We start from the raw sequence: 12,234 nt of genomic DNA, 5'->3' as shown, positions 1-12,234 counted from the left end.
CCCTGCAGTGCTGCTCTGACTCAGGTGATTTCCAGGTTATTAAAAACACTGCTAATTCTACGCAAAGCTTAGTCAATTATTTTGAAGATAAAAAGGAAACTCGGCAGCGTTCTCGAGCGCTGGTTAGACCCACAAACTCAAAACCTCTCCGCCCCTCACTGAAAACAGGGGCTGCTCTTTTCTTTTCGCACTCTGGTTTTATCACGGTGCTCCGGTGGTCAGCAGCCCCCGGGGTGAGTGCAGAGCTCGGCTGTGGTTTTCTCAAGGTGCCTTGAGCTGGGGTGGGGGGAGCAGCACCAGCACAGTGTGCTGCTGCAGGTCAGGATGCCTGGGACGTCAAGAGCATTCAGTAGGGGAGAGGAAAGCAGCAGCAGGATGAGCATCCCCAGCAGCATCCACGAGCACCGGCCGGGGCCATGCTGCTCACCGTGTCAGAGCAAGCCTTCAGCAGGGCCGCCACTTCTCCTCAGCCTGTTTCATTTTCCCCTAAATCATCAGCCATTTCTCCTCTCAGGACTGGCCCCACTGCCTCTTTTCCACCAGGCTCCCTCCTTCCTCATTTTTGGTCCTGCTGCTTTTGTTTTTCATTCCTTCGCATGAAACATAAGCTGTGGCTTGCGTGGGCCGGGCTGCACTTCATCTTGGGACTTCGAAATTCTGTCTCTGCCAGATTTGACTCAGGAGCTGGTCGCGGGGTCACAGGGCATCAGCTGCTCTCCAGACGAGAACAAAGTGGAGCTGGGTGAAGAGAGAGAGAGAGCAAAGCAGAGCCTGGCCGGGCTGTGTGCTCCTGGAAGCCCTTGGGCTTCTCAGCAAAGATGAGTCAGGGTCAGGCTGCGCTCAGAGGCAGGGCAGAAAGCAGAAGGCTCCTGCTCAGGCATTTCAGATGGCTCTGAGGAGCCAGCCCCACTGTGACAAAGGCCCCGCGCTGCAGGGCAGCCGCTGCTCTGAACCTTTCTGTGGTGTCCGCAGCGCTCTCAGTTTCTCTTGCTCTGTTTCTGTCTGTCCTTTCCACTTATCCCCCAGTGGGAAATTCCTCTCCACAAGACAGATCACTCCTCGTCACATGAGGGCCCCTGGGTTCGCACAGGCCCCAGGAAAGCCGTCAGGCTCTCATAACTCACACCGCCAGAAGGCAAAGCAGAGGGCTTTTGGCAAAGCAGCCGGCTCAGCTCCTGACCCCTGAGGGTCACCAGCCGGCAGGACACAACCTCGGGGCCCTGCAGTGTCACGGGTGGCTGGGGCCAAGGCTCCAGCTGACAGCTGCTGGAGCCCCGGGGACAGCTCGCAGGGCCTCAAAGCTGGCCGTGCCCTGGCCACCACACGTAGGCGTTTACAGGACACACAAAGTTCAAGGGGCTGTCCCCCAGCCCCAGAAATAGGCAAACCGAAGCAGGAGGGCAGGGGCTGAGCCCAGGGGAAGGGAAAGTGAGAGCCCTTTCCTGGGGGCAGCAGCTCTGAGCTAGGACATGGCCGGCTTTGGCCACTGTGGGGATGCGACATGGGCACAGGGGACCCCGTGGGGCTGCTGCTGTGCTCGGTAAGGCCCCTGGGCACGACGCCTGCCCTCTGGGCTCTGCTTTGCAGATCTGATTTAATACCGAGGTGGCAGAGGCAGATACGAGATACACTCCTGTTTTCCCTTTCTTGGTAATGTGCTGTTTTGTTCGGAAAAGCCCTGCAAGCCCTGGTCCTCGGGGCTGGTGGCAGGAAATGCCCGGCCTGGGCTGCAGGCTAGCGGTGCCTGAGTGGGTGGACAGTGAAGAAAAGTGGAAGTCGCTGCACTCTGACTTTCCTCCCACTGCGCTAACGCCTCCGAGACGTCACTGAGCCAGCCTCCGGGGGAAAAACAAGCGCTCACAGCTTGCCAGAGCAGAGCACAGCACCCCGCTTACCAGCCCAGCACTCGCAGAGGATGCGGAGCCGGCATGGCCCCCTGCACCACCGCAGCCCTGGCCCTGTGCACAGCCCTGCTCCTCGCCTGGCCGACACACGGTGAGTTCCCCACAAAACCCCAAGCCCCGTGCTCCCGGGGGCTGCTCCGGGCCCCCCACCCCGAGCCCGTGGCAATGGGGACTGAGACGTGGGAAGGCACGGGGGTGGGTGGCAGGGGGAGATGCTGCGATAGGGACCTGCAGATCAGGTGTGACTTTGGGACGTCAGCGCCCACAGCCTCCTTTCACCCGGGGACCCCGCTTGGCCCTCACCTTTCCTATTTGTTCCTCACCTTTCCTTTTCCCTATTTGTGAGCCTAAAGCCTTTGTTAATGCTCCAGCAGCAGCCTCACTGATTGCTGCTACCCGTTCAGCCGCGGGGCCTCGTACCGCTGAGCGCAGTGAGGTGCCCTGGCCGTTAACGTGCGTTCTGCGGGTGGCTGGCTGTTTGCTGCCAGACAGCGGCTGCTGAGGAAGCGAGCACAGAGAGGGTGACAGATGTTATCGAGCGGTGTTTTGCTGCCAGGTGACAATACTGAAATTCAGGCAGGAGGTGTGAAAAAGTCTATTTTTTTTTTCCAGGCAGTAGATGAGCAAAACAGGAAGGCTGAATCCAAACAGAGAGCGTGCTGGCAGGCAGAGGTCAGGGGGCTCCTCTCTGGGGAGAGGAAAGCCCCGAGGTGCTCTCGGCCGGGCCGAGCCAGGCGCTGCCTGCAGGAGGGGAAGAGAAAGAGGGGGGATGAGCAAATGCTGAAGTGTGGGACAGAAATGGGCAAACCCCTGTCCGGGTCTGAGCCTGCAGCTTTTCGGGGGGTGGGTGAACACCCAGGGTCGCAGTCCAGGCGAACCACAGAGGTGGCCCCGGCTGGGAGCCCTCAGGGCAGCCTCACCTGATGCCTTCGGTCCCGCAGGTGAGATGCTGTCAAAACCCACGGCCGTACGCTATGACACGGAGGTGGCGTATCACCTGCTGCGGTGGGAGCCGGGACACAACGCCCCCAGCGACGTCAGCTACGAAGTGGAGCACAAAGTGTGAGTACAGTGGCCAGGGACGTAGGGGTTGTCTGCCTGGGATTGATACCGGCAGCAGTAGCCAGCACCATGCTCACCCCAGGCACTTCTCCCTGCAGCTACGGCACCAATTTCTCCTGGATGGCCATCCCAAACTGCATGAGGATCTGGGAGCTCAGCTGCGACCTCACGTACTACACCCTGGACCCCGAGCGGCGCTACTTCTCACGGGTGCGAGCCGTGTCCGGGAACCGCACGTCCCTCTGGCAAAGGAGCAGCTCTTTCTCCCCGAGGGAAGGTAGGTGGAGGGCACAGTGTCAACCTGCTTTGGGAGAGATCAGAGCGGGGGGGTGATGCCCTTGTGCCTTCCTGGAGGGCAGCTGGTCCATGGGGTGGGCCGGGACAGGGCAAAGCTCAGGATAGGTGGCAGCACAACAGCATCAGGCGCGAGGGATGCTTGCAGCTCAGCCGCCTGCTGCAGAAGCTCTCAGAGCCACAGAGAGGAGACAAACCTGACTTGCTCTTTAAAATCCCTCATCTCCAGCCAGCCTGCGTCTGTCAGGCCAGAGCCTCTCCGTGCTGGGCAACAGCATCCATATGCAGCTGCAGATGCTCTTCAAGGTGGGGAACCGCACCGTTCGCTACGAAGACATTCAGAAGCACGCGAGGCGCTACAAGGTGTACGTCAGGAGGCCGCAGAACAACCACACGGTGAGATGAGTTGCTGGTCCTGTGGGGTCCACAGCCTGCAGGCAAGCATGGAGACCCTCCCTCCCATGCAGTGCAGCTCAAGTTGAAAGACTTTTTAAAGTTTGATTTATTTTTTAAAGCACAGTCCTACATAAAAGCTAATATTGAGCCAGAAATTATAGATATGTTTTACCGTAGATCTATGTAAACATATATAGATAAGTTTTACCTCTGAATGTTTTACTGCAGTGCGTCCTCCAACTCTCATGGGGGTTTGGGGTCTAGCTGCTATCAGCAGCTTTGCTCAGGGACCTTGCCCAGGGGATGGAGGAGGAGGGAGGAGAGTCCCAGCCCCAGCCCTGCCACAGAGGCAGGAGCTCTCGGGCACCAACCTGCTCTCTCGTTGCAGTTTGAAGTGATAGAGACCACTGCGGCGTTCCACATCCCCAACCTATTCTGGGACACGGAGTACTGCGTCAGCGTGGAGCCCAATGTGGCCAGCCGGGCCATCCGTGCCGTGCGCACCCCCGAGCAGTGTGTCACCATCGGCAAGAGAGACAGTACGTGGGGGAGCAGGGGACGGGGTGCCTCCCGGGACACTGACCCTCCTCAGCCCCGAGCCCCGGGGAAAGGGTCTGTGCCCACTGCAGGGTGATGCGAGCCACAGACTCCGTGCTTCCCACCTCACCTAGGCATGTCTTCTCTTGCAGGGAGCGCAGAGCTCGTCTTGGACATCGTCAGCACCATCTTGATCATCCTCTTCCTTTCGGGCTTCCTGGGGGTAGTGCTGGCCTGCATGTACATAAGGAAATCCGTGAGGCCGCCATCCGTCCTGGTAAGGCAGCCAGGCACGCAGGCACCCTTTGCGGCTGGTGTAAGGGTGTTGACTTGGGCAGTGGTTGGGAGAGGCATGCCACGAGCAGGGACAAAGCAAGGCTCACTCCCCTCTTTTCTCTCCCTCGCAGAAGAATTTCATAAAGCAGAGCTCGTTCTGGGTGGAGCAGGAGTCCTCGTCCTCGGGGATCACGGACGCAGACCCCGTCCAGCAGCTGTTCCTGTGCCACAAGGAGCCCCAGCAGCCCAGCGCCCCCAGCAAGACCAGCACAGCCCAGCCACCCCTGGACCCGGGCAGCGAGCTGCTGGCATGGCCTGAGGGCTGGGCACAGCTCCTGGGGCTGGTGGGGAGCAGGGACTGCAGCTGCACCAGCACTGACAGCGGCATCTGCCTGCACGCCTCCTCTTCCTCCTCCTCGTCCTCTTCTTCCTCCTCCTCCTCCTCTTCCTCCTCTGAGCTGAGCCACCCTGAGGCCCAGGGCTACAAGCAGCAGCTGCCCATGGGCAATGACAGTGGCGTGGGCTTGGAGAGCAGCACCCATCACCCCGCCAGCAGCCTCGTGGAACCTGGGCACGGAGGCGAGCCCAGCCTTGGCCCAGCTGCCGGGCAGGACAGCCCGCAAGAGGTAGAGTTTCGTGGGTACCTGCAGCAGTCCAAGGGCACGGTGGAGCCGAGGCAGGACCAGACCGATGGGGTGCCCCTCTCGGGCTGTGCAGAATCCCCTTGGGGCCCGGTTGGCACTGACGTTGTGCTGGACATAGACTGCTCCGAGCTGGCTGTGGCCAAAGGGTATTTGAAGCAGTCCTCTCCCGAGCCTCCCCGCAGCCACGTGCTGGACTTTGCTGCCCTGGGGACCTCTCAGGAACTCCCTGCCTGGGACTGCTGCAGCCAGCTGGGGCCCCAAGCCCCCTCTCTGCTGAGCTATGGGGCTCCAGTTGTTTCCCCGGCCTCCAAAGCCAGCCCTGAACTCCTGAAGATCCCCTTTGACTCGAGCATCTTCAACACTGACCTCCTGGGGACGCTGGTCACCTCCAGCCTCGGCACCAACGACTGGCTCACGCTGCAGATCGACCCCCTGAGCGTGCTCGACGGGGGCAGCAAGGACAGCCGCCTGTGAGCCGTCCCACCAGCACCGGCCCAACTACCTCCTCCACCACTGCCCCTCGGGAGCAGCTACTCTGATAAGCTACCGCTGACCCCTGAATGTCGATGCCCCGGCACGGACTCACCCGGGACCGTCACTTCCGCTCCTTCTGGGGCTGCTTCCCAGCAAGGAGCAGCCCCCAGCCAGCGCCCCAGGTGACACTAATGGGACACGGGGACAGGCTGTGCTGCAAGGGCTCCGTCCGCTCCTCTGACTGCCGAGGACAGGCCAGCACCCGCGGTGGCACAGGCTGCAGGATGCGTGCTGGTGTCACCTGAGCCCAGCGGTGCCTGCCGCGCGCCTGGCCAGGGCAGCCCCATGCAGCACCGTGCTCACCGTCCTGCCACTTTTCACATAGATGTTATTTATTCTATTTAATTTGTAAATAGAGAAAGGAAGAAGTGTTGATTATTTGCTCCATTCATCATTCGTCCCCTTCTAAGGCTTTCTGCTTTCAGGTATGGACATCTCCCCCCAGCAGACAAGGGCAACGTGCCTTTGCCTTGCACAGCAAAGTGTTTTCACACCAGAACTAGGAAAAGGCGAGCAAACCAGCCCAGCTGGAGCTTCACACCCCTCTGAGGACCAGGATAGCTTTCCGAAAGGAGCATGGTTCCCTGGGAGCCGCAGCAAAACAGGGCCCTGAACACCTTGTGGTGGTTTTAGAGGGGCAGCCCCCAGGGCCATGGTGCAGGGGAAAGGCAGGAGAAGACAGGAGCACCTCCAAGGTAGGGCAGAGCAAGCCTACAGTCTGGCTGCGTGTGGGGGAATAGTTTCTCTGTGAGAGTGGAAACAAGTGTGAAATGGGAAGGACTTACCACAGGTTACCTTCACCTACTGCCAGGTCACCAGAAAGTTTTTCCAAAGACACTTAGTTTCCCAGAAAGTTCACTGTGGGATAGTCCCTGGTGTTGATGTAAACCCAGCTCAGAGTACTTTTTCCAGGTGAAAACATGACTCACCGCAGTTAGAAGAACATTGCTGATGCACTGCTGCTTCCTTCTGTGCCTGGTGCTGCATTACCCGTATCTGAGATGCGCTCTCGCTGCCCGGGCAGCTCTGCCACCAGCTGTAGGGACCAGATGCTGCCACCCACCCGCAGCCCTCGTCCACTCCTCCTCCCATTTCCACGTTATTTTTCCTTGAGGTATTTTTGGGGTTGGGGTTTTTTGCTTTCTTTTTCTTTTTTTTTTTTTTTTTCAACTTCCTCTGAAAAACGTAGTCATCAGAACTCTGCGTGACTTTTTTTTACACTCCTGACGTCAAGCCCTGTGGCCGGATCCAGGGCTGCGCCGGGTGCTGCTGGTTCCTGCTCGCCATGAGAGGCTCCAGCTGGCAGCACCCAGGGGCCGAGGGACACGGCAATGCCCCCCCGGTGAGCAGCTGGGGCTCTGCTTTCAGTGAGATGGATGAGCTTGCCAGAAACCTACACCCCTTGGCTTTGGTCGCTGAGAACACATCGGTCCCGCTGAGTGCGAAAGCTCCGGGCACTCACATTTTCCTTGCTGAAGTCACAGCCCAACACGCAGAGGATGTTCTTCTCCGAATCCCTCTGCAGGAGGTTTTTTCCTCCCTCCCCTGCTCCATGCAGCGTGTGGTGCTGCACCTCGGCCCGGGGGTGGGGGCTGCACCTGAGAAAGCACCTTTCCTCCCCAGCGCTGCCCCACGCAAACATTTCCAGAGCACTTTCAATAGCGTGGCACAAAGCCACCGGCATTTCACGGGAGCAAACCCTGCGAGGAGCAGCCTGGGGGAGGAGAGGCAAGGGGAAAGGCTGAGGGGTCTGCCCAGGACGTGTCCATCCGTCCCACCGCTTGCTGCCCATGGCACAAGCAGCAAGGGACCGGGATGCTTGGGCTGTGCACCCCCTGAGCTTTGGGGGGCAGCCCCATCCACGCCCCAGGACGGAGGGGAGGCATGGCCATTTCGTGCGGCCCATTCCTGGTGCTGTGCTGAGCCGTGCCCTGCTCAGGTCTCACCCACGGGAAGGCAGCACCAAGCTGCAGAGCCCGAGCTGCCCCCAGGCTCCCACAGCCACCCCTTGGCCCCTCCGGACCACCCCCTTCCCACCCACAGCCATGTCCCCTGTGGTTTTGTCCCTCCTTACCCCCGTTCCCAGCCCCTCGCACGCTGGGGTGCAGGATGGGGCTCCCCGGCCAGCTCTCGCTGGTTCCCCTGCGCGCAGCCACAGTGTCCCCGGGGTTTCTGTTCTCTCCTTTTCCTTCCAAGAAAATGATTCATAAAAAAACATTCACAAACACCTCCCGCGAGGGCTGCAGCACATATTGGCAGAGGGTGCTGTGCTGGGCACCCCCTGGGCACCTGGCTGGATGTGTGCCCGCAGAACGGGGACTACAAGGACAAGCGGCACGCAGCGCACGCACGGTGGGACAGGAGCAAGGCGTCCTGGCCTGTTTTTACCAAGACGCCACCAGGCCACGGGCACTGATCCCCACCCCACGGTGGGCTCACGGTGTGCCGGGTGCTCTGACACGGCGCAGAGCTGTCCCAGTACAGCCCCGGGGACCTGTCCTGCTGCGCCCGAGCCACCCTGGTGCCAGGCTGCCACGGCCCACGCAAGCCACACCAGAAAGCCACAAGGGAACCCACAGGGGCTTTCTGACGCGTTCGCTCGCAGGGTCAGTGCAGATGGCAGAAATTTCCACATTGGCTCAGATATTTGGCCGAGGGAAATGCGAAGCAGTCTCATTTCCTTGCGCGTTTTCCCCTATTGCACAAAGCCGGCCCTTTCTGCGGCTCCTGGCTCTTCAGCGGGCTCCTCGCCCTTCTGCAGCCCTGCTCCGCCTGCTCCTGGGTGCACAGCCAGCTGGTCCTGAGCGCTGGGATGTCTGAGCCACGGGGACTGCGGGGACAGTTTGCTTCTCTTTGGGTGCTCGGGATGAAGCAGCACCCTGTTTCTTCCACTTCAAGCAAGGGGAGGCTGAGCCCATGCCCTGGCCCCCGGAGAGCAGCCAGCCCCAGGCACCTTTCGGCTCTGCCCATGGCCGGGGAGGGGACCACAGCTGCAGGGAGCAGATGAAGAAGCTCTGTAGAACAGAAACTGCTCTGTTCCAATTTTGGTAGAAATCCAGCATATCTGGGGGCTGTTTTTTGAAGAACTGAGAACAGAGGAACTCCCCCACGGCTGCTTTTGGTTGCTCTTTCTGTGGTTGCTGGCAGTGGGGATGAGACAGCGGGGGGAAGAAGCCAGGGCCGCGCTGGCATGGGGAGCACACGTGCTCCAGCCCCGGCCCCGAGCCCGTTCTCAGGCCCATAGGGCACAGGGACAGCACTGCAGGGCTGCCCCAGCCAGGGATGGCACAATACAAGCACAAAGCACCCAGCCTGCATCAGCCGCACCCTGTGGGCACCCTGCTGATCCCAAAAGCTGTGGGAGAGGGCAGCCATGGAACCCCCTGGCACGGGGAGCTCGCAGCACGGGCAGCAGAGCGCTGTGGCACGGGCCAAAGCCTGCAAGGGGAGAAATAAAACCAGAGCCCAGGGAAAGCCCCTGATGCCCCACAGGCTTGGGTAGGACTTTTAGAGGAAAAACCTGGGGACTATCCCAGGGAAAGCCACAGCCGGGACTACAAGAGGGGAAGGAGGCAGTGGGGTGCAGCATTTCTCACCCAGCACCCAAACGCCGACGGCTGCGCGGCCCCGTGCACACTGTGCCCGGGCTCTGCAGGGCAGCCGGGGGGCCACGATGCTGCAGGGGGGACACAAGTGGCTGAGGACACATGCAGGGAGTGGGGCCGTGCCCTACCTGCTTGCCAGCCTCACAGCCCCTGCTCTTGGAAGCGCACGTAGCCACCCCCCGCCTCGCTCAGCAAGCCGCTGATGCTGAATGGTGGTGTCAGCTCCACTGCCACCGACCTCAGCCCGCTGCAGGGGAGGGAGAGGCATCAGGGGGCTGCTGGAGCCTCCCTGGGGAGCTGGAGGGTCCCCAGGATATCATCTTCCCAGGGAGGCACTGCCTGCAGGCGGCCGAGCCCATATTCCACTTGGTGGGTTAGGGACTGGTGGGTGTTGGCAGCACCATGCAGGGGGCACCCCGCGAGCCCCGGGTCCCCAGGGCTTTACCCCACGTGGCCTCACTTACCAGCTGTGGTAGAGGTTGAAGACAAAGTCAGGCCCTGGGGAGGAGGGAAGGAGAAGCTGTCAGAGGGCCCTGTGGTGCTCAGCCACGTGGCTGGGCACTTGCCTTCACCTGGTGGTGCAGTGCAGGACAGGGACAGGACAGCCCACGGGACACGCAGCACCACCAGGACGTCTCCAAATCACTCCTTGGCCTCTGAATCGCCCAGCCTTGCCCCAGAGCATTCAAAAATCCAGCATGTGGATTTTGGGGACCGACAAGACATGCTCCCCACACCCCAAGCCCTGCAGCCCCTTTCCTTTTCCCTCCCTGCCCCGCCAGCACCCGTCCCCGCACTCTGCCCATACTCACGGCGCCAGCACCGGCCCTGCTGGTAGCACCGGACAAAGGCATAGCCAAACAGGACCAGGATCAGCAGGGCCAGCCCAAGGCCCAGGATGAGCCCGAGCACACTGATGGGCTCTTGCCCTGCAAACCAGAGGGAGAGAGGGCTTTGCAGACAAACACCTGCGGGAGGCTGGGGATTATGAACATCACCTGGGGAAAACGGGGGAGCCGTGGGGCTGGGCTGCATCCCCCTGTGCCATCCATCCCTTTGGCTCAAGGGGCTGTGCTCCACAAGGCTCTCAAGCCTTGGACATGGAGGCACGGAGCAGCTTGCTTCCCCCAGAGCCCCGTGCTGTGACCCTGCTCGTATCACCACATCCTCCGCTGCCCTGAGCGCACTGCCGGCCGGGCTGCGAGCTGGGAAGGGAGCCCGGAGGGGAGTGTGGGTGACCTGCTGCCCTCAGCCCAGACAGGATGGAGAGGCCGTAAGCAGGAGCCCACGCTCCCCGGCAGCACGTCTGCTCCTGTTCCGGCCCCACCGGGACCTCACCGAGCCCCCGAGCGCTTGTTGGCCCCGAACCCCTGCGCTGTGGGGCCGGTGCCGTGGCGCATCCCCATCCTGCTCCCACCCGCGCTGCCCTGGCGTGAAGCCCTAGTCCGGGGGGGCTCAGCCCCGCACCTCAGCCCTGGTTTTGGCACAAAGGAGGCGCTGCCGGGGGGGCGCAGGGCTGCTCCCCCCCCCCCCCCAGCACCGTGCCGGTTCCCGGCCGCGCAGCTCCCCCCAGAGGACGCGGCTGTCCCCGCGGGCCGGGGGAAGCGAACATCCCCGGGGGGAGCGCTGCTTGTCCCCGCTCCCCGGGGGGGCCCCGACTCCTGCTCGCCCAAATCGCTGCCCAAGTGCCCTCACGGAGCCTTCCTCGCTGTTCCAGTGGGCTCCGGATGAGCGCAGTCCCACAGGCACCCCAGCATCCCCGCACCTCTGTAGGTCAGGCAGTGGGGTTGGGGCTGGGAGCGACCTCAGAGCATCCTGCTCCACGCCCTGCCATGGGCAGGGACCCCTCCCAGCAGCCCAGGCTGCCCCCAGCCCCATCCAGAACAATTCCAGGGATGGGGCACCCACAGCTCCTCTGGGCAGCCTGTGCCAGCGCCTCCCCACCCACAGAGTAAAGAATCCCTTCCTAGTATCTAAATAAAGAATCCCTTCCTAATATCTAAATCTACCCTCTGCCAGCTTAAAACCACCCCCCTTGCCCTATCACCTATCACACCCCAATTAAGAGTCCCTCCCCATCTTTCCCGTAGGTCCCCTTTAGATACTGGAAGACCACTCCCCAGAACGTCCTTGCTGCCCAGTACGCTGCCCAGTCCCACCATTACCGAGTGCAGGCACAGCTCTGGAGGCTGCTCTGGGTGCTGTGCCCAGGAGGGGACAGCAGGATTTGGCCACTTCCCTGGTGTGGGGGCAGCCCCCCGGTGCTGCTCACCGTGGGGGAGCTCGGGGCAGGTGCCCAGCACGGGGACAGGGCGCTGCGCCTCGCAGCGTCAGGACTGAGACAGCGGAAAGGGGTGACCTAAGAGCAGCTAAATTTAGGCAGATGCCAGTGGGGTGAGAACATTTCCCCTGTGGTCACGCTGTTTACACAGCGAGCGACATCCCAGCCCGTCCTGCAGCCTGCAGCACTTGCTCCACCTGATGGGATGCGGCAGCCGCGGGGAGCAGCAGCGCATCGTGCCGCCAGCCCTCGGGGCGTGCAGCAGACGAGCAGGACCAGCCTGCCCTGTCCTCATGCTGCACCGTCCCGGCGGGGCGCAGGACACGTGGCAGCCCGTGGATGTCCTCCTTCTGCGGGGCCAGGGGCGAGCCAGGAGCCCCAGGACCCCAGCAGGGCTGAGGGCAGGGAGCCTGCTCGCGGCGTGACTCACCCAGGAGCTGCGGGGCAGGATGAGCGTGGTGCAATCGCCTCCCTGAATCAGCCGGCTGCCGAAACTGCCCTCTCCCCACGCCTGCTGCTGGTGGGAGGACGAGGGCGTGCTCCGAGCCCGGCTCCGCGCCCAGCCTCTGCCCTCTGCCCAGGAGGTGCTCCCTGCCCTGACCTCCGCGCACCCAGCAGCGGCAGCACCGCACCACGGCAGAGCCAGGGCAGTGGCCAGACCTTGAGACCCTGGCCCCAAAGAGAGCAGAGGGCAGGGGAAG

At 61.9% G+C, this 12,234-nt stretch overlaps 1 protein-coding gene and 1 non-coding gene across 3 annotated transcripts; one reads left to right on the top strand and one right to left on the bottom strand.

Moving 5' to 3' along the window:
* The first annotated feature begins 1,754 nt into the window (after positions 1 to 1,754).
* On the top strand, positions 1,755 to 6,507 carry IL10RA (interleukin 10 receptor subunit alpha). The gene is made up of 7 exons (XM_035555738.2): positions 1,755 to 1,995; positions 2,846 to 2,966; positions 3,065 to 3,243; positions 3,490 to 3,656; positions 4,045 to 4,195; positions 4,346 to 4,470; positions 4,601 to 6,507. Exons 1-7 carry the CDS (start codon positions 1,929 to 1,931, stop codon positions 5,585 to 5,587), a joined length of 1,797 nt encoding a protein of 598 aa, XP_035411631.1. The 5' UTR covers positions 1,755 to 1,928; the 3' UTR covers positions 5,588 to 6,507.
* LOC118252455 (uncharacterized) lies at positions 2,490 to 11,598 on the bottom strand. Of its 2 annotated transcripts, XR_007709099.1 has the most exons (10): positions 11,418 to 11,598; positions 10,065 to 10,181; positions 9,717 to 9,750; positions 9,381 to 9,499; positions 4,324 to 4,427; positions 4,028 to 4,086; positions 3,458 to 3,691; positions 3,044 to 3,270; positions 2,825 to 2,945; positions 2,510 to 2,645 (listed from the first exon to the last, which is right to left on the bottom strand). It is a non-coding gene; the product is annotated as an uncharacterized LOC118252455 (transcript). The 2 variants fall into 2 exon arrangements; XR_007709098.1 differs by having other exon boundaries at positions 2,490 to 2,645; positions 2,825 to 4,086.
* Positions 11,599 to 12,234: the final 636 nt, after the last annotated feature.

The sequence above is a fragment of the Cygnus atratus genome, chromosome 22, assembly GCF_013377495.2.
Source record: "Cygnus atratus isolate AKBS03 ecotype Queensland, Australia chromosome 22, CAtr_DNAZoo_HiC_assembly, whole genome shotgun sequence".
In the NCBI taxonomy this organism is placed as follows: Eukaryota; Metazoa; Chordata; class Aves; order Anseriformes; family Anatidae; genus Cygnus; species Cygnus atratus.
This window is presented reverse-complemented; position numbering and strand designations above follow the sequence as displayed.

What these genes read in the sequence shown, in the direction of transcription:
- IL10RA (XM_035555738.2), top strand. Translation starts at nt 1,929, where the DNA reads ATGGCCCCCTGCACCACCGCAGCCCTGGCCCTGTGCACAGCCCTGCTC. An exon ending in CCTCGCCTGGCCGACACACG is followed by an intron (nt 1,996 to 2,845) that starts GTGAGTTCCCCA and finishes TCGGTCCCGCAG; the next exon opens with GTGAGATGCTGTCAAAACCC. An exon ending in CTCTTTCTCCCCGAGGGAAG is followed by an intron (nt 3,244 to 3,489) that starts GTAGGTGGAGGG and finishes CCTCATCTCCAG; the next exon opens with CCAGCCTGCGTCTGTCAGGC.